This window comes from Eubalaena glacialis, chromosome 14 (genome assembly GCF_028564815.1).
Source record: "Eubalaena glacialis isolate mEubGla1 chromosome 14, mEubGla1.1.hap2.+ XY, whole genome shotgun sequence".
In the NCBI taxonomy this organism is placed as follows: Eukaryota; Metazoa; Chordata; class Mammalia; order Artiodactyla; family Balaenidae; genus Eubalaena; species Eubalaena glacialis.
The window spans coordinates 2130340-2151368 of NC_083729.1; the positions used below are offsets into that span (position 1 = coordinate 2130340).

Here is a 21029-nt window from a genome sequence, read left to right on the forward strand (position 1 = left end):
GCACCTGCTCCCTGGGAAGCTGCCGAAGGTTCTCCCAACCCAGCAGGGCCCGGCTGCGCCAACAAGCGGCCCCAGCTCCCCCAGGCTCCTCCCCTGCCTCCAGAAGGGCCCCTCCCGCCTCAGGGCCCCCAAGCAGACGGGGAGGACGCACGCTGGGAGCTTGCAGCACCCTTGTCCGGGGCTGGGGTGTGCGCACGCGCGCACACACACGTGCACACACACGCCCACGCTCAAACGTCTTTGGAATCAGATTTCCCATCTTCGTCAGCAGGATTAGGGCTGTTTGATTCAGTACCGGTGCTGAGCTGCCCGTCGGCCTCGGCAGCCAGGGGAGCCCCCTTGGTCAGCGGAGCGCTCGCCACCGCTCCTGGACGTGGGAGGCTGGCGTTCTGCGCCAACACAAGGAGCCTGAATTCATTTTCCAAGGGAAAGCTCTTCAGCTTCCGCTGTCAGTGTGGCCCCAGTGGGGTGGCGTCAGGAGGGGCCCACGAGGGGGTCAGTGCCGCAGACCCCAGGGCTGGCTCTCCCTCTGCGCCAGGAAGGGGCCCCCCAGCACCCGACCTGCCGACCCCTGCTCCTGGTCCTGCAGCCCCAGAGCTGCGGGAACTCGGGGTCTGTGCTGTGTCCCGCGCTGGTGGCGGGAACGGACGGAGACACAGGGCTCGGCCCGCGTCAGGCGGCTCCGGAGCGGCCGTTCCCGGCAGCAAGGCCTGCGGCTGCCTTCACTTCTGAGGAGCTGCAACCCGCAAAGTACGCGTGAACCCCGCTCTGATCCGCCTCCAGGGGCTGTCTGCCCTCGCCCCCCGCGCTGCCGGGGAGGTGTGTTAAAGCCCAGGGAGACGGGCTCGCTCGCACAGCGACAGAGGCCGCGCCTCCTCGCCCTGGCGTGGAGCCGGAGCGGCTCCGCCCCACATCCGGGAACCGCGCTGCTCCTTCCGCACGTGGGAGACACCGGCCGCCCCTCCTCTGAGCGCCCGACCCAGAACGCCCGCCCCGGGAAGCGTGCGGCAAGAGCTGGGCAGAGACCCACCCCTCCCGGGCAGTGGGCTGCGAGGAGCGAGGCCCCAAACCCGTCTGCACCGAGTTCCCCGGCGGGAGGGGTAGAGGATGAAGCCGACCTGCGGGATTGAGGGTCAGGCACCTGCCCGTCGCCCGGATGCACTCCCGCCAGCCCTGCGAGGCCTGAGCTCCCGGGAGAAGCACAGGATCGGGGTCCCCGGTGGGACGAGGCCAATCACCTGGGCTAAGCCTCGTTAGCGGCAGGCGTCAGCCCTCCCCTCAGCGCCTACCCCCCCAGCCTCCACGTGCCCCCCCCCCCCCCCCGCCAGCCCCGGGATGCTCGCCCCAGGCATCACCTCCTCCTGCCCTGCTCGCCTGTCTGAGCTCTGGCTCTGCCTGCAGCGACGGGGGGCTCTGCTCCTGACTTCCGGCAGATCAGCACGTACCTGGTGCGGCTGAACACCAACCTCGTTTGCGTTTCTACTGGTCATCCCATCAGTACCTCCTTAAACAAAGATTGACTCCACCTCCACGCGGGATAACTCCTCCCAAGGAAACCGAAAAGCCGTCTGGGGCTTACCAACAATTCGGTCCAAACGAATGCTTCCTCCCAGTTCTCTAAGGACTACCACCAGCTTCTGGGTGTAAACGTCTGGTTTTCCTGAGCCTGGTGGGAACCGGAGGGTGGGGAGTGGGAGGCAGCCAGTGAGCAGCCCCCGGAAGGGAGTCGGCCGAGTGGCAGGGAAGCCACACTAGATAGACAGGAGGCTGCACCTGGGCTTTGTACATACAACTGACTTGTTCTGGCAAGATCGGCATCCGACACTTTCATATTTTAAAGCACTACTTTGATGCAAGAATTCAATCTAGCAGCCATGTTTTCTCAACCAAAAATTAGGACATGGGGCCCGGGGACAAGAACACGAGAAACAGGGACCCAGAAAGCAAACCGAGAGAGACGTGGGGTGGTTGCGCCCCAAGCCCCCCGCAGCCCTTCCTGCTTCACCCCAATCCCAGTCCTGACGAGACCACCACACTCCCTTCTCTCTGTTAGAGGCCGACTTAGGAGTCTTAACGTTGAGAGTTCAGACGAGTAGCTTACTGTGTTCTCTGTAGACAAGTGATAAACTATATATGGACAAAACTAAAAACGTATCAGTAATGTATAATTTTACTATCCAGAGAAAACTACTGAGAATGTTTTTCTTTGTGTAATGTATGTAGATATGTTGTTACCAAAAGGAGACTGCATTTTTTTCTCTCAATAGATTATAAATAGCTTACGTTTCAAAACGTATACAGTAATATCATTGGTACGTGAGTGAACACAGATGAAAGTAAATATAGGGAAATTCGCTGTAATATACTTACAACTTCTCTGTGGGTGTGAACAGAATGAGTAGATGAGAACGCTTATCTGAAGGTCAGAAACAGCTAAATACCCGCAAAGCTCTACCTGCTTCTAATTAGCGACAATCAGTGGAGCACCTGGCCGGGAGGCTCTCTCCAACAGAGGCCGGGGGCTGCCCTGCTCGCCCACCACCCTTCCTTCTGGATAAACGTCAGAGACGACGTGGCTGCGCCCACTCAGGAGACGCGGACACGGACGAAGCACAGAGAGCGGGAACACCGTAGGAAGGCAGGAGCCTTAAAGGCTGGATTTCAAGCAGGGAAAGTACCGAGCGGCTAAAACGTCAGTTTGCTACATGTTTCATCTGGATCAAGACAGGACAAGGCTGGCCATTTCCTGGCTTGGCCACGCCTGCCTCTGGAGGGAAGCCACGGCACGGGCCCAAACCGGGCTGTCTCCTTGCACGGTCGGGGTGCACGGCAGACACCCTCAGTAGGAACAAGGGGAAAGTGCCGACACGTGAACCAGTGTGAAGCTACACCCAAGGGCAATAATTCACGTTCCGGCTCATCACATCCCAGCCGCACGCCACCCTCCAGGAAGTGCTACATGTCTTTCAAGAGAGGACACGTTTGTAAAATCACACACGTGGAGACGTGTCTTACTCAACAAGCGGGCACACCTGGCTCCAGACAGCTCAGCTCACAGCCGTGAGCTCCTGGGAGACCCCGACGTAGCGTCCTGGCTGAACGCACGAAGGACCGTGCTCTCCAGCGCTGAGCCAGGCCTGCGGAAGGAGCCGCCCTTGCTCCGAGGCGTCCCCGGAGCCCCGTCAAGGGGAGGACGGGGAGGTGCAGCACGCGGGGCCCTGGGGGGCTGGTGGTGTTATCATCGTGCTGCCGCGTTAATCCTAAAATTCAGAATTTCCTCTGTGCCGTGGACACACGCCCCCAAGAACAATGTGGAAGTGATGACAGATCGCTTTTCTTTTTTAATTTGGCCGCGCTGCGCGGCATGTGGGATCTTAGTTCCCAGTTTGATCTTAGACCAGGGATCGAACCCGTGTCCCCTGCATTGGGAGCGCAGAGTCTTAACCACTGGACCACCAGGGAAGTCCCGACAGATCACTTTTAACATAAAGATTTTTAATCCAGTTTAAAAAAAATACTTAAAGCAAACTGCCCTTCAAATATGAGGTTAATTTAGGGTTTTTCTATGGTTATAACGAATTAGGTATAACTGTATCTCAGAATTGTTAACTAAAAAAAAAAGGTACAAGTTTTTCTGTTAAAATTCAAAGGCTTGATTTTAAAAGAGATTTACTGTACGGAGTTTAACCTAGAAATCTCACCTGGAACAAGTAATAACCCAGATAAAATAATTAATTATACACACATACAATCCCACAAAGGATCTAAATGGGATAATTTTAAGGAACCATATGTACCAGAATATAAGGTAACTCCAAGCCACAAGCCTAACATTAGGGCAGCTACTTTATCTTGAACAAGAACGTGGCATAATCAAGCGAGGGTCCCCCCAACACGCCAGCTCATCCCCCACGGCACCCCCTACCCAGCTTCCCCCGTGTTTTGGGAGAAAAGCGTCTTCTCTCTGCCCACTCCTGTCATCCACTGTCACTCCTCCGCACAGGGCAGGCGTGGCCTCGCCTGGTATCTGCTTAAAGTCCAAGAATCGGGTCCAGATGCGGCAGCTAAGTGGCTGCGTTTGGGGCGCTGAAACTCACTGGGTCACAGCTGAAGGCACGAGCTGACACAGGGCCACTGACCACTGATCCTGAATCAGAGAAAATGAGCGGATTTGCCCAGATCTCCACAGGTGCTTCCACGTACAAACCGGTTCTACAGCTGCTCCCATTAAAACGTATTCTGATCCAACAATCTTGCAGAGGAAAGCTCACCTAGCCTCAAGTCTACAACACAAAAGCAAAGAGAATACGACTGATTTTCTGCTGCCATCAGGTCTGGGACCTTCGCAAGGGGGGCCGGGGTGCGCCAGGCCCCAGGGCACCGCTAGGCCGTCTGTGCCAGAAACTCTAGGTACTGCCCGCGGGCCTCGAAGTGGTCAGCTGGCCGGTTGTACGCTGTCCACACTGGGTCTCCCACAAACAGCCGCATGGCCTTCACGTAGTTCTAGAAAACAAGCAAACACAGCAGTAACGGTTAGACCAGCTACGGAGGTTAACGCTCCTTGCTGTTTTATCCCTGGGTCTTAGCACTTTCTTCCACCTTCTGAAAGGCAGTATCGGTGCCACGGCGAGAAGGCCTCGTGCTCGGGCGGCCAAAGCATCTGCAGCTCCAGCTCAGCGCTGACCCTGCACTCCCTCGGCAAACACGCCAGCCGTGAGCGCTGACGCCGCCTGGGCGTGTGCCCCTCCTCCCTCCTGCTTCCTCTGGTACCGGTTTCCCACGGACTAGAAGGGAGGGCAGCCTGCGTCACAATAGAAACATGCGCACCTGTCCATCCAGGGTTCACTCTCAGGAATTTATCCCTCAGGTACACTCACATAAGAACAAAATGACGAAAGTGTGAGGTTACTTATTACGGCACCGTTTACAACAGCAAAAAACTGGAAACAGTTGGCGTACCCATCTTTAGGGGTCACCCGTCAATGAGATAAATCAGGGTACGTCCCACAGTGGACACCAGGCAGCTGTAAACAGGAACGAGGCCCTTTACATCCTGAAACGAAACGATCCCAAAGCACCGCGAGCAGAAAAAAGGAAAATGCAGCCCCACCTACAGAAGTCGGCTACCTCCTGAGGAAAAGGGAAAGAATACTGACTCACATTCGCCTGATATGGGTGACATCGCTCTAAGGAGATTTTTAAGGACATAATAGTGGTTACTTTCAGGGAGAGATACTGGGCGCTGGGAACAGAGGTGACAAGGCGACTCTTCTTCACACAGCGCCTCATAATCCTGAGTTGTAAACCTAGTGCGTTCACTTCCTAGCCAAAAATCGTGCTAAATCTCAGATTCGTCCGAATCACACCCAGAGACCCTCAGAGCCGCCCTATTCCTGCTTTTGTGGCCGGTCTCGATGGCTCTAGTGCACGACTGTTAAGGCCCAACTGAAATGCTCTTAAAATGACGAGGGAGCAGCGACCCTGAGACCCGCACAAAGCCGGACCCCTGGACGGATGCCTCCCGCTGACCTGCGTGCACGGCCCGGGCGGGCAGGGGCCCCGCGGCGCTAGCCACTCGCTCAGAGGTAGCATCCTCGCCTCAGGCGGCAGGGCTGAGTGTCCACGTCCGCGCACAGACCAGGCCCCAGCAGAGAAGACCGCAGGCCCACCTTCTCGTCCAGCGTGAAGCGGTGGTAAATCCCGGCGGGGAGAGTGATCATGTCTCCCTTCTCCATGAAGATCCGGATCCACCTGTCCTCTTTATCCCTTACGTCGAAGTACCCACTGCCGTCCAGGATGTAGCGAATCTCATCATCCAGGTGTAAATGCTCCTCATAAAACACCTTAATCTAGAGCAGGAGGGGGTTCTCGTGAGCCCTGAAGACCAGGACTGAGGTGCCAGACATGCGCTCCGCAAGATAAGAAATATCATCACACGTACGAGGGGGAAGGAGCTAGAATGTTCTATGAAACCTACTGGTGGACGAGCAGGAAAAGAAAGAATGAGCACACAGCACTTACCACGTGCCGGGCAACGTTCTCAGTAGCTTGTATTAACAACTCACTCAGGAACTCTCTGTCACCCCCGTTTGACAGATGACGGATGTGGCTCAGAGAGGCTAGGTCGCCAGCCCAACATCACACAGCCTGGGTGTGTACAGCCTAGACTCCCACGCAGACATACTGGCTCCTGCACCGCACACGGCAGGCACGCTGATCACACGCACACACACATCACGTGATCACACGCACACCATCATTCTGATCACACACATCACGTGATCACACGCACACACCATCACGAGATCAAATGCACACGGCAGTCGCATTGATCACACGGGCAGATCAGAAGCCATGTGTGCATCTGAGGAAGGCAGTCACCATCTCAACAAACACTTTCCACTTGTCCAAATGTACGTCTGTGTTTTTCAGATCTTTATCCCTTTAACGTTTTATAATAAAAATATTCAAATACGCAAAAAAGTTGAAACAATTCTACAGTAAACGCCCATCTTGCCTTGTTATGATCTCCCATCTCTCCCCCTCCTGCGCAGGAGTTGTAAAGCTTTCCTCGAATAATGTCTGCACGTTTCTGGAAAATCCACAGATGTTTGGAAAATCACCACTGACAGAGTAAAGCACATGAACACCTCCCTGTCAACCCCGTGGGCTGGTGAGGCTGCGAGGATGGGCCCCCCGCTGCTCGGGGCCCAGAGCCCCTGGAGGGTCAGCACAAGTGAGCATGCACTGACCCCGCACCCCTCGTGGGGTTCACCTGGAAGAGACGCCCTGGCCACACACAAGATGCACACGTTACACCCTGCCGTACTGGCTGTAAGACACTAGAAACAATTCAAAGGCCCAAGCAGAGAGCGGGAGAATACACAGCATACGTGAGTGCCATCACGATCACCGGAAACCAGGAGCGCGGCTCACGACAGGGGGTCGGCGGGACGGCGTGGAGGAGGCGGGGAGACGGATCTGCCTTGTTGTATAATTTTGGCTTTAGAACCTAGTTATGTTTTACAGAGACATAAATAAAATGAAAACAAGCTTGGGGGCGGGGAGGGGGGCCATAAGTCTGAAATCAAGCGATATGCTCATAACCAAAGAAGGAAGAGAAAACTCATCTAAGTGCCTGCTGAACACATGACTTTGACTACATCCTCAGTCTGAGACAGGACCACAAACAAGCCTGGAGCTCCAGGGACCGGCCTGCTGTTCGGAACGGTGTGGGTGCGGCTGCCATCCCGGAACCACGGGGTGTGTAGAAGGAGCGATGGGACTGGAGCCGCGTTCTTGCTGTGGGAGGACAGAGCGCCGAGTCTCTCTCTACAGACTGAGGAGCGGGCCTGAGGAGCGGGCCTGGACTCAGAGGCATCAGCGTGAACCAACGATTTCTCTCATACGGGGACACACACACGGGGACACACACACACACACACAAACGGACACACACATACACACGGACACACATACACACACGGACACACAGGGACACACACGGGGACACACACACGGGGACACACACACGGGGACACACACACGGACACACAGACACACACGGGGACACACACACACACGGACACACACACACACACGGACACACACACACACACGGACACACACGGGGACACACGGACACACACACACACACATAAACGGATACACACGGACACACACATACACACACGGACACACAGGGACACACGCGCACACAGGCACACACAGACACACAGGGACACGCGCACACACGGGGGACACACACATACAAACGGACACACATGAACACACACACATACACACACGGACACACAGGGACACACGCGCACACAGACACACGCACGGACATACACACGGGGACACGGACACACACAAATGGACACACATGGACACACACATACACGGACACACAGGGACACACGCGCACACAGACACACACACGGACACACATACAAACGGACACACATGGACACACACACACGGACACACAGGGACACATGCGCACACAGACACACACAGACGGATACACACACGGGCACACACACACGGACACACACATACAAACGGACACACATGGACACACACGGACACACAGGGACACACGTGCACACAGACACACATGCACACACAAACGGACACACATGGACATACACATACGCACACACACGGACACACACACATACAGACACGGACACACAGGGACACGCGCACACAGGGACACACAGACACACACGGGAACACACACACAGACACACACATACAAACGGACACACATGGACACACACACACAGGGACACACAGGGACACATGCGCAGACACACACATAAACGGACAGACACACACGGACATACACATGGACACACACAGATGGACACAAACACACAGACACATACATATGCACACGGACACACACATATATATACACACGCGGACACACACACGGACATACACACACAGACAATATACACACAAGTGCACACACACACGGCCAAACACAAACACACACACACACACACACTCTGTACTCATCCAGCTGGCGGAAGGACCTGGGGCACTGACCCCAGAGTAGCAATGAGGGCACCGAGCACCGTCTGGATTTCCAAGTCCCGGGAAGAACAGCCGATTCCAGGGCCAGGTCAGGGAAAAGCCTGGAACACACTCACCCAGAAAGCACGGAGGTGTTGATAAACATGAGGAGACGCATCAGGAGGGCAGGGGCCACTGAGAGGGGTGCCCACTTGCCAAGTCTGGAACAATCTGAACATCAAAATGGATCACGGCAGGAATGGACTACAGAGCCATGAGGAAAATAAGACTCCATAAGCCCGTATTGATGTAAATCAACAGCAGAGAACGGAGAGGCCAACTCAGTACAGGAGGACGATGGAGGTCACCATTTTTACCCTGACAGTGATACTGTTTCAGGCAGGAATCATCAAGATTTACTAAAATCGCCGAGTCAAAGTTTGACAGAAAACACGATATTCACAGTCGAAAAGTAACTCTCCACAAATTTCTTATTCGTTACACAGGGAAAAAAATGGTCACTTCACAACACAGAAACGTGATGGGCACCAGCCTAACCAAGTTTAGCATCACCGGTGACGCGACCCTCTGACAGCACGTGCCTCCCGACAGGGTACCCCGGGCAGACACAACACCACTTCTGTAGAATTCCTGCCAAAAAACGCATAACCTGAGTCTAACCACGAGGAAACCTAAGGCAAACACGAGATAATCAGATAATAAAGAAGTTTGTTTTAGAAGAACAAGAGAGATAAGCCTATATTAGGAACAGGGTTTTATTTCAGGAGAGAAGCTATTCTACAAGATGGTAATGATAAAAATAATCTAACTACTAGCATTTACAATATATGAGCCCCTTCTGTGGAAGATGGGAAGTCTAAAATTCCAAGTAAGAAAACACCATTTAAATCTCGGAGGATCTCATGACTCAGTAGGGCACTTGGTGAAAACTTTCATCATTTTGTAAGGTGTTATAATATTTGTACTCTGAGTGACAAGAATAATTTGATATAGAACAAAGTAAGGAGATAAAAACCACAAAACACATCTATTTTAAACAATTTTGGTGTCGCTGCACCACTTTCATTCTTCGGTCAACGTGTTAAGTGTTGGTTCACCTACTTACATTTTCTTTTTCAGGAACACACACAGAAGACGTCCAAGCTAATGGAAGGGAGCCTTCCTGGCGGGTTCAGCAGGAAGAGCCTGAGACCAGGAGGAGGACCTGGGTTCTGGGCCTGGCTTTACCAACACGACCATGGGAAGTGGTCCACACCCCCTCCAGGTGTCCAATGATAAGATTAAGAGGCTAAAGCTCAGTGATTTAAGGCCGTAGCTTCACAATTCATAGCTCAGCACGATGAAAGAAAAAGTCTTGGGACCAACACAACTGCCAACTTTTGCCAAGAAAGAAAAATTCTAAAACAACTATTATTGTCGCTATTGTTTCATAAAGGAGTCACCTTATTCCTGAGAAAGCAAAGATAACAATTTCAAAAACAAGGCAGTCGTTTAACTTATTAAAAACTCTGCACATCAGTTTTCTCATTTTGCCAAGGATCAGTGAGTTTCTTTATTAACAGGCACCCGGGAATTACCATAAAACTAAGAACGTAAAAAAACCCTGACTTCACTTCCATATGAGATGGGGTAACAGAAACTGGATTTCCCCTCCCACCTCCAACAATCAAAACAAACACAATATAAGAAATAATGGTTTGCAAAACACCAGACACCAGGAGAGGGAAGAAAGTGACCCGTGAGACAGAAACAAGAGAGGGGAACCCTGCTCCTGCTCTAGTTTACACCTTGAGAGAGTTCTCAGGCGGTGGTGCAGGGAGCGGGGGACCCAGGCAGAGCACCCTGGGCTGAAGAGCAGAGCTGAGAATCTGGGGAGACCAAGGGAGCTAGTATGCAAGACGGGAGTACCCGAGGAGAGAACTTCACAGAGAAAATCCCAAAGACCCGCACAGGATCTCCCTCCAGTATTCTTCTGAGAGCTCATCAGAACACGCATGTGCCTAAGAAAACTACCTGCGGCTGGGAAAAGAACCATTCGGATTCTTCAGGATTGAAAGGAACAGTTCCTGGCACTGACTCCGATCCAGGAACAGTGTCTGTCCTACCAGTCAGACTGGAAAAACCTCACTATTCACGGGGCTTTGTGTGGTGTACACAAAGGAACTGTGCTTCATTAGTGGGGAATAATTAGCTATAGGTTGGTCTACCTAACAAATCTTAAAGGAAAGACCCAAAAGGATAAAACTGTTTCCAGTAAGCTTACATGCATTCCAGAACAAAACTCAAGAATATTTATACTGATACAACAATATCCAGCACCCAAGGGAACAAAATCACAATGTCTGGCATCCAATCAAAAATTACCAGACATGCAAAGAAGCGAGAAAACATGACCTTTAACCAGAAGATAAATCAATCAACCAAGACCAACTCAGACTTGAGTTTCCAAATGGAAACATGGACTTACGCAACAGAGTAAGGAGCACCAGAAATGCTAACTATACAGTAATCCAAGAGTATTTTTAAATATGATTTAAACCTCTTCACAATATAATTTACTACTTAAAAATAAAAACAATAGAGTGTGGGGTTTATAAAAGTAAAATGTTGGACAATAATAGCACAAAGATAGGGAGGGGAGAAAAGGAAGCATATGACTTTAAGGTTCTTCCAACACATGAAGTGGTAACAATTCTTGAAGGCAGGTGGATACGTCAAGGAGAGGACTTCTGGTTTCTGGTCCGACAGGTAAAGAGCTTGGAAGTTGTCACTCCCATGCTCACAACAAGAAAACAACTTAACAAACTGAAATCAATGACTGTTCTCAGATCCATCAGGGGACTGACATCACAGGACAAAGCGTTACCCTGAAATCTCAGAGAGGTGAACCCAGAGTCACAGCTGAGATCAGTTTACCTAGAGCAGAAGCCTCTGAAGCCTAAGCTGGTAGGAACACCTACGGGGTCATTTTGACAAACTGCAGGAGGATAAGCATGGCTGGCATGGGAAGCCCAGTATTAAGGGGAGCCCCAGAGTTTCCTGGGTTTTATGTCCAGAATATAAAACTCTAAGACAACCACTAAAACATTTTTTTAAAATGATAAGCTAAGAGGAAAGAAAACAGAATCACACAAAATGCTCAATTAAAATCAGACAAGGAAGAAAAAGAGGGGTACATTTTTTAAATAGTAAAGGACAAGTATAATAAATTAAAAGTTACAAATATGGTATATATCAATCCAACCACATCAATAATCAATTTAATGTGAATGGTCTAAATCCATCAATTAGAAGACAGAGACTGTCAGAATAGATAAAAAACAAAAAACAAACAAACAAAAAACCCTCTATACGTTGTCTATGGGAAATCCACTTTAAATATAAATACACAAATAGGTTAAAAGTGAAGATCTGGAGAAAGAAATACCATGTTAACACTAATCAAAAGAAAGCTCAAGGAGCTACATTACTTTCAGACAAAGCAGACTTCAGTACAAGAAACTCATAAGGGATAAAGGTGTATACTATGTAATGACAAAAGGGTCAAATCTCCAAGAGGACATAACAGTCTTGAACAAGTATGCCTCTAACAACAGGAAGGATATAGTTGAAGTGAACAGCACCATCAATCAACTGGAAACAATTGACATTCACAGAATACTTCAACCAACAACAGCAGAACACACATTCTTCTCAAGCTCACATGGAGCATTCACCAAGATGGACTATATTCTGGCCCACAAAACAAGACTTAACATATTTACAAGGACTCAAGTCATACAAGATACACTCTCTCACTACAATGGAACTAAATCAGAAACTCATAGAAGACAAATCTCTGGAAAAGTCCCCAAATAACTGGAAACTAACATATGTCAAGAAACCTATATAGTTCAAAGAAGAAATCAGAAAGGAAGTTAATTCGGAGATATTCTAAATTGAATGAAAATGAAAATACCAAACAAAATTTGTGTGATGCCACTCAAGCAGCATGTAGGGGAACATTTACAGAACTAAACACCTATATTAAAAAAGAAGGAAGGCTTCATGTCAATGACCTCAGCATCCACTTTAAAAAATTAGAAAAAGAAGAGCAAACTAAACCCAAGGTGAGTAGAAGAAGGCAAATAAAGACAAGAGCAGAATTCAAGAAAATAGAGAACAGAAAAACAATAGAGAAAAATCAATGAAACCAAAAGCTGTTTGATAAGATCAATAAAATTGATAAACTTCTAGCGGGACTAGGGCAAAGGAGAGAAGGGACACAAATTACCAATATCAGGAATGAAGGAGACAGCACTACAGATTCTACAGATATTTTGAGGATAATAAGGGAATAGTCTGAATAACTTCATGCCAATAAATCTGACAACTCAGATGGAATGGACAAATGCCTTGAAGGACACAAACTACTTAAGATTATTCAAGACACAGATATTCTGGATAGCCCTATATCTGGTAAAGAAATTGAATTCGTAGCTAAAAACCTTCCTACAAAGAAAGCTCCAGGCCCATATGGCTTCACTGGTAAATCTGCCAAACATTTAAGGAAAAATTAAACCCATTCTACACATACTCTTCCAAAAAACTGAAAAGGAGGGAATATTTCGCAGCCTATTCTATGAGGCCAGCATTACTCTGATATAAAACCAAAATGAAGACATTAAAAAAGAAAAGCTTGTGTTTATTAGTAGCAAATATAATGATTCCCCTTTTCAAATAATTTAGAGCTCCCTTACCTTTTCTTCATAATTTGGTAGTTTGTCTTTACATATGGTTATTATGTCCATCCAGGAGTAGTTTCTCTCTTTTCGGATCTTTTCTAATTCTGGATCATTCTCATATTTGTCAGCATCCAGCTAAAAGAGTTTAAAACACAAACAGGAGGTCACATGAATACATCGAAACATTCTCTTTCTGGATCTCCAATATGATTATACTCCAAATTTATCATCTAGTCCTTTGTCCATACTAAACCAACCTTTCTCCCCCTCCTTTCCCTATTTCTTTTAATGGTTTTCCCACTCTCCATAACAGCTAAAAACTACGCAGTTGTGTTTAATTCCCACCTCCCTTCTCTGCAACGGTCCTGCCTGGGGGATTCCAGTCCCACCGCCAGGAGCCAAGGGGAAGCTCTCATCGCCTCAAGCCTGTCCACACCGCCATGTCCTGTTCCTCTGCCACCAATCCACTCTGCAAGTCTAACTGATCTCTCCATGGCATCTCTTTGGTTACTTTGCTTCCCTGGGCCAAAACACCTGAAGCTGTCAGAGCCTACAAATAAAAGGCAAATTCCTTAGACAGAGACAAGAGGCCTTCTATCACCTGGCCCCGACTGCCTTTTCTACTCCTCTGTCCCTATTCCCTGTTTTTAAAACACCTACACTCTAAACCAAATGCGATTATGGGCTGCTCTTCAAAAATACCTGATGCTTCACAGCCCCACACCCCTGCTCCTGACTGCTTCCTCCGCCTGGAACGGTCTTTCACTGTTTCCACTTATCACAATCCTATCAATTGTTTAACGTCCAATTCTAATGTCATCTTCTTCATGAACCACACCCCGTGGGACCCAGACACCATTACTATGAACTCCTCCTTGAAACTACTGGCAAAGAATTTCACATATTTTGCCTTATGTTGCAATAAAATGCGCATGGTATCCCGACTACTGAATAGCAAACTCAGAATACTTCGAAGTACTAGTCAGCGATACATTAGCTGCTAAAGACGACTCCCCAGATGAGCAGATCCACACAGTATGCACTAGGGCTCCATCCACCTTCAAACCCCGAGCGTGTGAGCGCTTCCTACCGCCCTGCGGCGGCACCAACGGAGCAGGCGAAACGTCTCCCCCCGCTGTCGCTGCTCAAGCGCGGTGAGTATTAAGAAAGGTACGAAAATACACAGGACGAGTAAACGAAGTTTAATTTCGACAGCCCTTTGCCTCACCATCCAGAGCACACCGAGAAGGCAGGAGAAACTGGGTTTGATCCCCTGGAAACCGCAAAGATGCCTTTTACAGCGTCTTACTGTATCCTTTGGGTACATTCAGAAGTTGGCCACTGTCTCACACCTGCTCTTAAACTGTCACATGTACCGCGAAACCCGAAGGGCAGGGATTTGCAGTAAAACAAACTTATTTTCTTCTCAGAACAGACACGATACTGCCCTGAAGACGCCGCCTTCCAAGAGGTCGTGGGGGGCGCCCCGGCCCCTCCCCGGAGACCCGCACTCGCCGCGGGCCCTGCAGGGACCCCAAGCCCTCCCGCCCCGCCCGTCCCGCCCGTCCCGCCTTCAACCCGGGCGGCCGACGACCCCGCCGGCACCGGACCCTCCGCCGCGTTCCGACCGCTCACACCCTCCCCCCGCCTCGCCCTGGGCACCGACACCCCGCCCCCGCCCCCGCCCCCGCCCCCGCCCCCACCCCGCTACTGAGCATGCGCAGTGCGCACCGCGGCCTGGACGCCGACCCCCGGCCCAGCCGCCGGGCATGCACAGGGCGCAGGGCGCACGGGGCCCCATCCTGGCGGGGGCCCCATCCTGGCGGCGGCCCCCGTTCCCCGGGGCGCGCGGGAACTCGGGGATATGAGCGGAGGCCTCTCCCGCCCGCCCGCGACCCCGCGTACCTTCCAGTAAAGGACCCCGAGCCCGCGTAGCTGCTCCAGGCCGACCGGGCGCGCGGGCTCCCCGCGGTGGGGCCGCCGCGGGTCGTCGGCCGACTTGTCCATGTACCAGGCCTGCACCATGGCCGGGCCCGGGGACGGCGCCGCCGCTGCCTGACCCCGGACCTGCTCGGGCCGGTCTGAGCCCGGGACCTGCACCCAGGACCCGCGCGGGCCGCCCCTCCCCCGACCCCTCCCCCGGGAGCCGCCGGGAGGGAGGGAGGGCGGGCGGCGCGGGAAAGGAAAGCGGGCGGGACGCGCTCCGAAGGCCCCGGGCCGAGGGCTTCCTTCCCGCGGGCCGGCGGATGGGCTCCGAGCGCGGGGCAGGTGTCCCCCGAGGGCTGTCCGCCGGCTCGGCTCAGGCCCGGTGACCACACGGAGCCGAACCTGAGCGGGGCCAACCGCCCACCCGTGGCTGTCAATCAGCTCCTCGTGCAGGAGGCCGACTGTGGCCGGCCCTGCGTGAACTCAGTCGTCCGGGGGAGGGGCTGCTTGGCCGGCACTGTGTTCCCGGTGCGCGGGATCGGGTAAAATTCAGCGCCCTCGAGCACCGCGCGCATGCCTCCTGGGGTGAGGGCTACAGTCTCCTTGAACATCCAGACGCCATCTTGTGAAGCAATTTATACCGAGATTAAATAGTTTGTATTTTACAGCGGAGAAAGCAAATGCGAAAAAAAGAGTGATTTTTGTTAAGCCCGTGCCGCTGAGATGGTGCACAGCTGTGGCTTGAAGCCAGATCAAGAGGACCCCCGGCATCATTCAGGGTGGGATATTGTACTCTCCATCCCCCCCCATGTTTACAATATCAGCAGTCTGCAATACCACCCTTTAATTTTAAATTGCTTCCTTTTTCCCTTTTTCATCTCATCTCCTTTCCCTATATAATGTCATGTCCTAGAATAAATACAAGCTTCCCAATCCTTGAATTTCTAATCAGTTTAGCTGACAAGGGGGAAAAAAATGCAGCTGCTCAATCAGCCTAGGTTTATCTCCTCAAATCGATCAATCAAAGAGATCAGCTTATCTCAGCCATTCACCCCAGTGTCTTTAACAGGGAATCAAGTAACTAGAACACGTGTGGGACTTAGGCTGGACTGCTCTCAGACAGCACATCCCCAAAGCATACAGCTGACTCTAGAACCTCCAGAAATACTGTGTGAAGGGCACACTTTTATTTCCATTCTGTCCTGTTGCACCCTGACTGCAAATACAGGATGCAACGTGTGGGCACGTGTGTGCCCACATCCTTCTTAGAGAGCCTGCCTCTCCAGCGCCTTACTTGACAATTACTGCCCATCCTTCAGGGTTCCACGTGAGACATCACTGCCCGCTTTTTTTCTGCCCCTCACTGCTCTCCCCTCCTCACCCTTCTCACCACTCCCTCAGGTTCCCAGATCCAATCACAGCCTCTGTTCTTATCAGCCAGTTCATCACAGCCGCCACTCCCTGTTCCTTCAGCTCGCTCCTTACTCCCTCCGCCCCCCACCACCCAGTTCTGGCTCCTCTCGGCATGACCACAACATTGTGGAGTGTCCCAGGGCTAATAAGTACCGCAAAACGAACGTGGCCAAACCGAACCCTCGAGCCCCGCACATCCAAACATGTTTCTCTCTGTCCTTTGCCAACTCCGTAAACAGCAGCACCGACCACCCAGTACCTTGATCCAAAAGCCCAGGGGTTTTCCTGTTTCCTCTCCCTCACCCTCAACATCCAGTCCTACCTACCAGCAAATCCTGTGGATTTGACCTTCCAAACACACCACAAATCCACTCACATCCCTGCATCCCAGCTCCTCCTGCCTGTCTTCTTGCCTCATGGAACTGACAACTGAAATTGACCGCCTGCTTCCATCTTTGCCCCACTGCAGTCCACCCTATGCAGAGCGTGTATTTAAAAACACAAACCAGATCATGTCACTGCTCGACTTTAACCCTCCTTGCTAACTCTGCCCTGGCTCCACGGCCTGTGTGGCTGGCGCCTGACCACCTCTCCCTCTTGTTCTCTGCCCTCCACGTGCCCGGGCCTCCGCCTGCATCTCCCACTCCTCCTCGCTGCCAGGGTTTGACATGCAGTTGTCCCACATTCCTTCCTTGTTCTTCCTTTCTCCAAGCACTTTTCTGCTGCGTACTTCCATTTTTCAGCGTAAATATCCTTTTTTTAAAAATTTTTTTGGCCTCATGGTGCAGCTTGTGGGATTTTAGTTCCCCGACCAGAGATCAAACCCGCGCCCCCTGCATTGGAAGCACAGAGTCTTAACCACTGGGCCGCCAGGGAAGTCCTGTCAGTTGTTTTCTTAAAAGACAGGCTCGGAACTTCCGTGGTGGTGCAGTGGTTAAGAGTCCGCCTGCCTATGCAAGGGACACGGGCTTGATCCCTGGTCTGGGAAGATCCCACGTGCCGCGGAGCAACTAAGCCCATGCGCCACGACTACTGAGCCCACGCGCCACAACTACTAAAGCCCGTGCACCTAGAGCCCGTGCTCCACAACAAGAGAAGCCACCGCAATGAGAAGCCCGTGCACCACAACGAAGAGTAGCCCCCGCTCGCCGCAACTAGAGAAAGCCTGCGCGCAGCAACGAAGACCCAACACAGCCAAAAATAAATAAAATAAAATAAATTTATATATATATATATAAAAGGCTCAGTTCATTTTGGGGAAAATGTCTGCCAAACACCCTGGGTGGAATAACCATAGTTATTTGGTGGCAAGCTCGGCTTGCAGCTCAATCATACAAGAGCTTTTTCCCTCAAAACAACCAGGGAACTTTGGCGAACAGTAGAGATGCTTTCTGTATGCTTCCTGCTTTGCCCCAGAGGCTATTACAAAGATATCTACTCGCGGGGGGGGGGGGGGTCAAGATTAATAAAATTAATAATTTTTACTACTTCATCATAGTTTCTTAAGAGAAACGGGGCTTTGTTTTGCTTTGTCTTGTGAAGGACACGATCACTGCTGGTAGTTTTGTGCTGCGGCCCAAGCCACGCTCAGGCAGCAACAACGTGACCCACCTGGCTTCACCCCGTTCCTGCAGCACGCAGCCCGGGAGGAAGCAGGTACTGTCCTGGCATCCTCACCAAGCTGCTCTCCTCCGCTCACCTGCCCTTTAAGAACGCAGCTCTCCGGAACAGACCCAAACCACTCTGTGTAAAATAGAGAAGCAACAAGGAATCATACCCATTGTCTTGTAATAACTTACAATGGAGTATAATGTGCAAAAACGCTGAGTCACTGTGTTGTACACCTGAAACTAACACAACACTGTAAATCAACTATACTTCAATAATTAAAAAAAAAAATGCAGCCCTCAGCTCTGTTGTTTAGGGTGCAGGTGACAGAAATCCAACAAGCTGCTTAAGCAGACAAAACAAAACAGAGGTCCTGGCTCACGATACTGAGAAAGGTTAGAGCATCCCTTGCCTTGAGCGCAACTGGCTTTGGGGCTCGGAGGAACTTAACAGCTCTGTCTGTCTCTGTCTGTCTCTGCCTGTGTCTGTCTGTCTGTCTCTCTCTCCACATCCCAACTAGCTTTTCTCTGTGCTTTGGCTTAATTCTCATCCACCGGGATGAGCTGTTTGTACATGTCAGGAAACAGCCACCAGTAGCTCTGAAACGGTTTGCTTGTCATTCAGGGAAAAGGAGCTCTTGATGTAGTGTCTGGACATCCGGTCTCATGGAAGTTTCCAGGTGGCACAGCAAGAGCCACATGTCCACGCCGTGGGTCTCTGTGGGAGCCCGAGGCCCGGTTGTGGTCACGTGGGCAGCCGTCAGGGAAGCCCCGAGCCTGGCAGCCCCATCACAGCCTCAGGATGGGCAGGGAGACAGCGTGCCCCCAGGAAAGAAGGAACAGCTGGGCAGACAGCGCAGCGGATGCTCACGACAAATACAAACTGCCAGATTCTCCTACTTTTGGAGAGTTTCTAATAAAGAGAGAATAAAAGAGACGAGCAAAAGGGCTCTCGGCTCCTCATCCTTCGTGTCTTCAGCTCAACACCCGTCCCTCCCGGGCCCTCAGGCTAAGCCCAGTCCAGGCGAGGCCAGAGCAAACCCAATTCCACGGCGGCAGGCTGTGTCTAAACTCCTCTCCCATTAGGGCCAAACTTGAGTCAATGTCTTTAAATGGAAGAACCTGGAAGGCTTTCCGGAAAATATAGAAAATGTTCAGGGAGATTGGGCGTAATAAATAATGGAGGACATGGCAATAGCTAGAAGCTACAAAAGAGCACCTGGGCGAAAAGCACTGTTTCAGGAGCGTTTTAAAAGAGAGAGCTAGAAATAAAAGTTTTTTGTGAAACACAAGGGTCCATCCATCAATAAATGTAGGGTTAACAGTAAGAGCTACGGAATGAAACCAGTGGGACGGCCCCAGATCCCACAAGTCAAGAAGACCTGGCAAGTTCACTAACTCAGCACATAAGAGGACAAGAACTTTTAACAGAATGGAGCTGGGTGTCTGAGAATTGGATGCCTATGAAACTGTTCCTTTTTGTGTGTATATTTGAAAAATTCTGATACTAATTTTTACAAAAAGTTCTGGGATTTTGAACTGAGAAGCAAGCCATCTGTGCATGTAAATTTTTTCAGCTGAAAAAGGGAGCACGAGTCTGGATTTCTTAACGAAGAAGGAATGTTCAGGACCAGCTGCCTAGAGGCCCCAGTCAGCAAAATTTTGTTCAAACTAATTAAAAGGAAAACGTTTCTCTTGATCTTAATACATCTCTGAAATGAGGTCGAAGACATCCACACAACCTTAGCCTCCTTTTCCTGGGGGGGAAATGCAGGCGTATTTACAGCATGTTAGTGAATTACCCCAAACCTTCGTGCCTCCAGGATGAAAATAAAACCGAATGTTTATTCCAGTGTGAGGTCACCTCTCCCGTCATCTTTGGGATCCTACTGTCCCCCAAACACTTGTTCCAATAAAGCCTTTCCCCAAATGTGTTCCAAGTCACATATGTTGAGGAAAATGACTCAAAAAAAGGGTTTTGAGGTCAAACACTTTGAGGAAACTCTGCTGATGTTATCTCTCTTCTGAAAACTGGTGATGTTTGTCATGGAGAAATTGTCTAATGGTGACAAAACTTGTCCCCATTCTAGAGTGGCATCCACTAATTCTAAATGTGTTCCACAGAACATTCTCTGGTAAACACTGTCAAAAGTTCAGAAATATCAGAAGTAAAACCAATGCAGCACCAGAGTGGTAATTAGTAAAAATTTATTGTGCACACACCAAAAAGAGTTTGAAAACCAGGAGAACTCCAACCAAAACACAAAAGGTGGGGAGGGATAAATTGGGAGATCGGGATTGACATGTACACGCTACTATATATAAAATAGATTAATAAGACCTACTGTATAGCACAGGCAACTCTACTCAATACTCTGTAATGACACATACGGGAAAAGAACCTAAAAAAGAGTGGATATATGTACATGTATAACTGATTCACTTTGCTGTACACCTAAAACTAACACAACATTATAAATCAACTATACGCCAATAAAAATTTAAAAACAAACAAACAAACAAACACAGAAGGAAGCTGGGGTGTATGGTTATAAAGCAGCAGGTGTAGCAAGGAGGCCGTGACTGCTGACTCTTCACAGTGACTGGCTATAATACTAGAATTTTTTTAAAAGATAGGGAGTTGGTCAGTGGTTACCTCATAACCAATTTGGGGGAAACCATTTGAGTTTTGCCCGTGATTTGCAGAGGCCTAAGCAAGAAATGACCCAGGTCAAGGTGGTCTTGCAAAATAAGCTAAATTAAGCTTTGTTTGTGTGGCCAAAGTCATTTTGTCTGCTCAGGGGAATTT

At 50.4% G+C, this 21029-nt stretch overlaps 1 protein-coding gene across 2 annotated transcripts; it reads right to left on the bottom strand.

Annotated features, from left to right (window-relative positions):
• Positions 1-3389: 3389 nt before the first annotated feature.
• Positions 3390-15694, bottom strand: ADI1 (acireductone dioxygenase 1). Of its 2 annotated transcripts, none has more exons than XM_061210662.1 (4): positions 14503-14677; positions 13290-13409; positions 5670-5849; positions 3390-4503 (listed from the first exon to the last, which is right to left on the bottom strand). In XM_061210662.1, the coding sequence occupies exons 1-4, from the start codon at positions 14599-14601 to the stop codon at positions 4384-4386; spliced, it is 519 nt and encodes a 172-aa protein (XP_061066645.1). In that variant the 5' UTR covers positions 14602-14677; the 3' UTR covers positions 3390-4383. The 2 variants fall into 2 exon arrangements, with proteins under 2 accessions (XP_061066645.1, XP_061066644.1); XM_061210661.1 differs by lacking the exon at positions 14503-14677 and adding an exon at positions 15180-15694 and having other exon boundaries at positions 3397-4503.
• Between the last annotated feature and the right edge of the window lie 5335 nt (positions 15695-21029).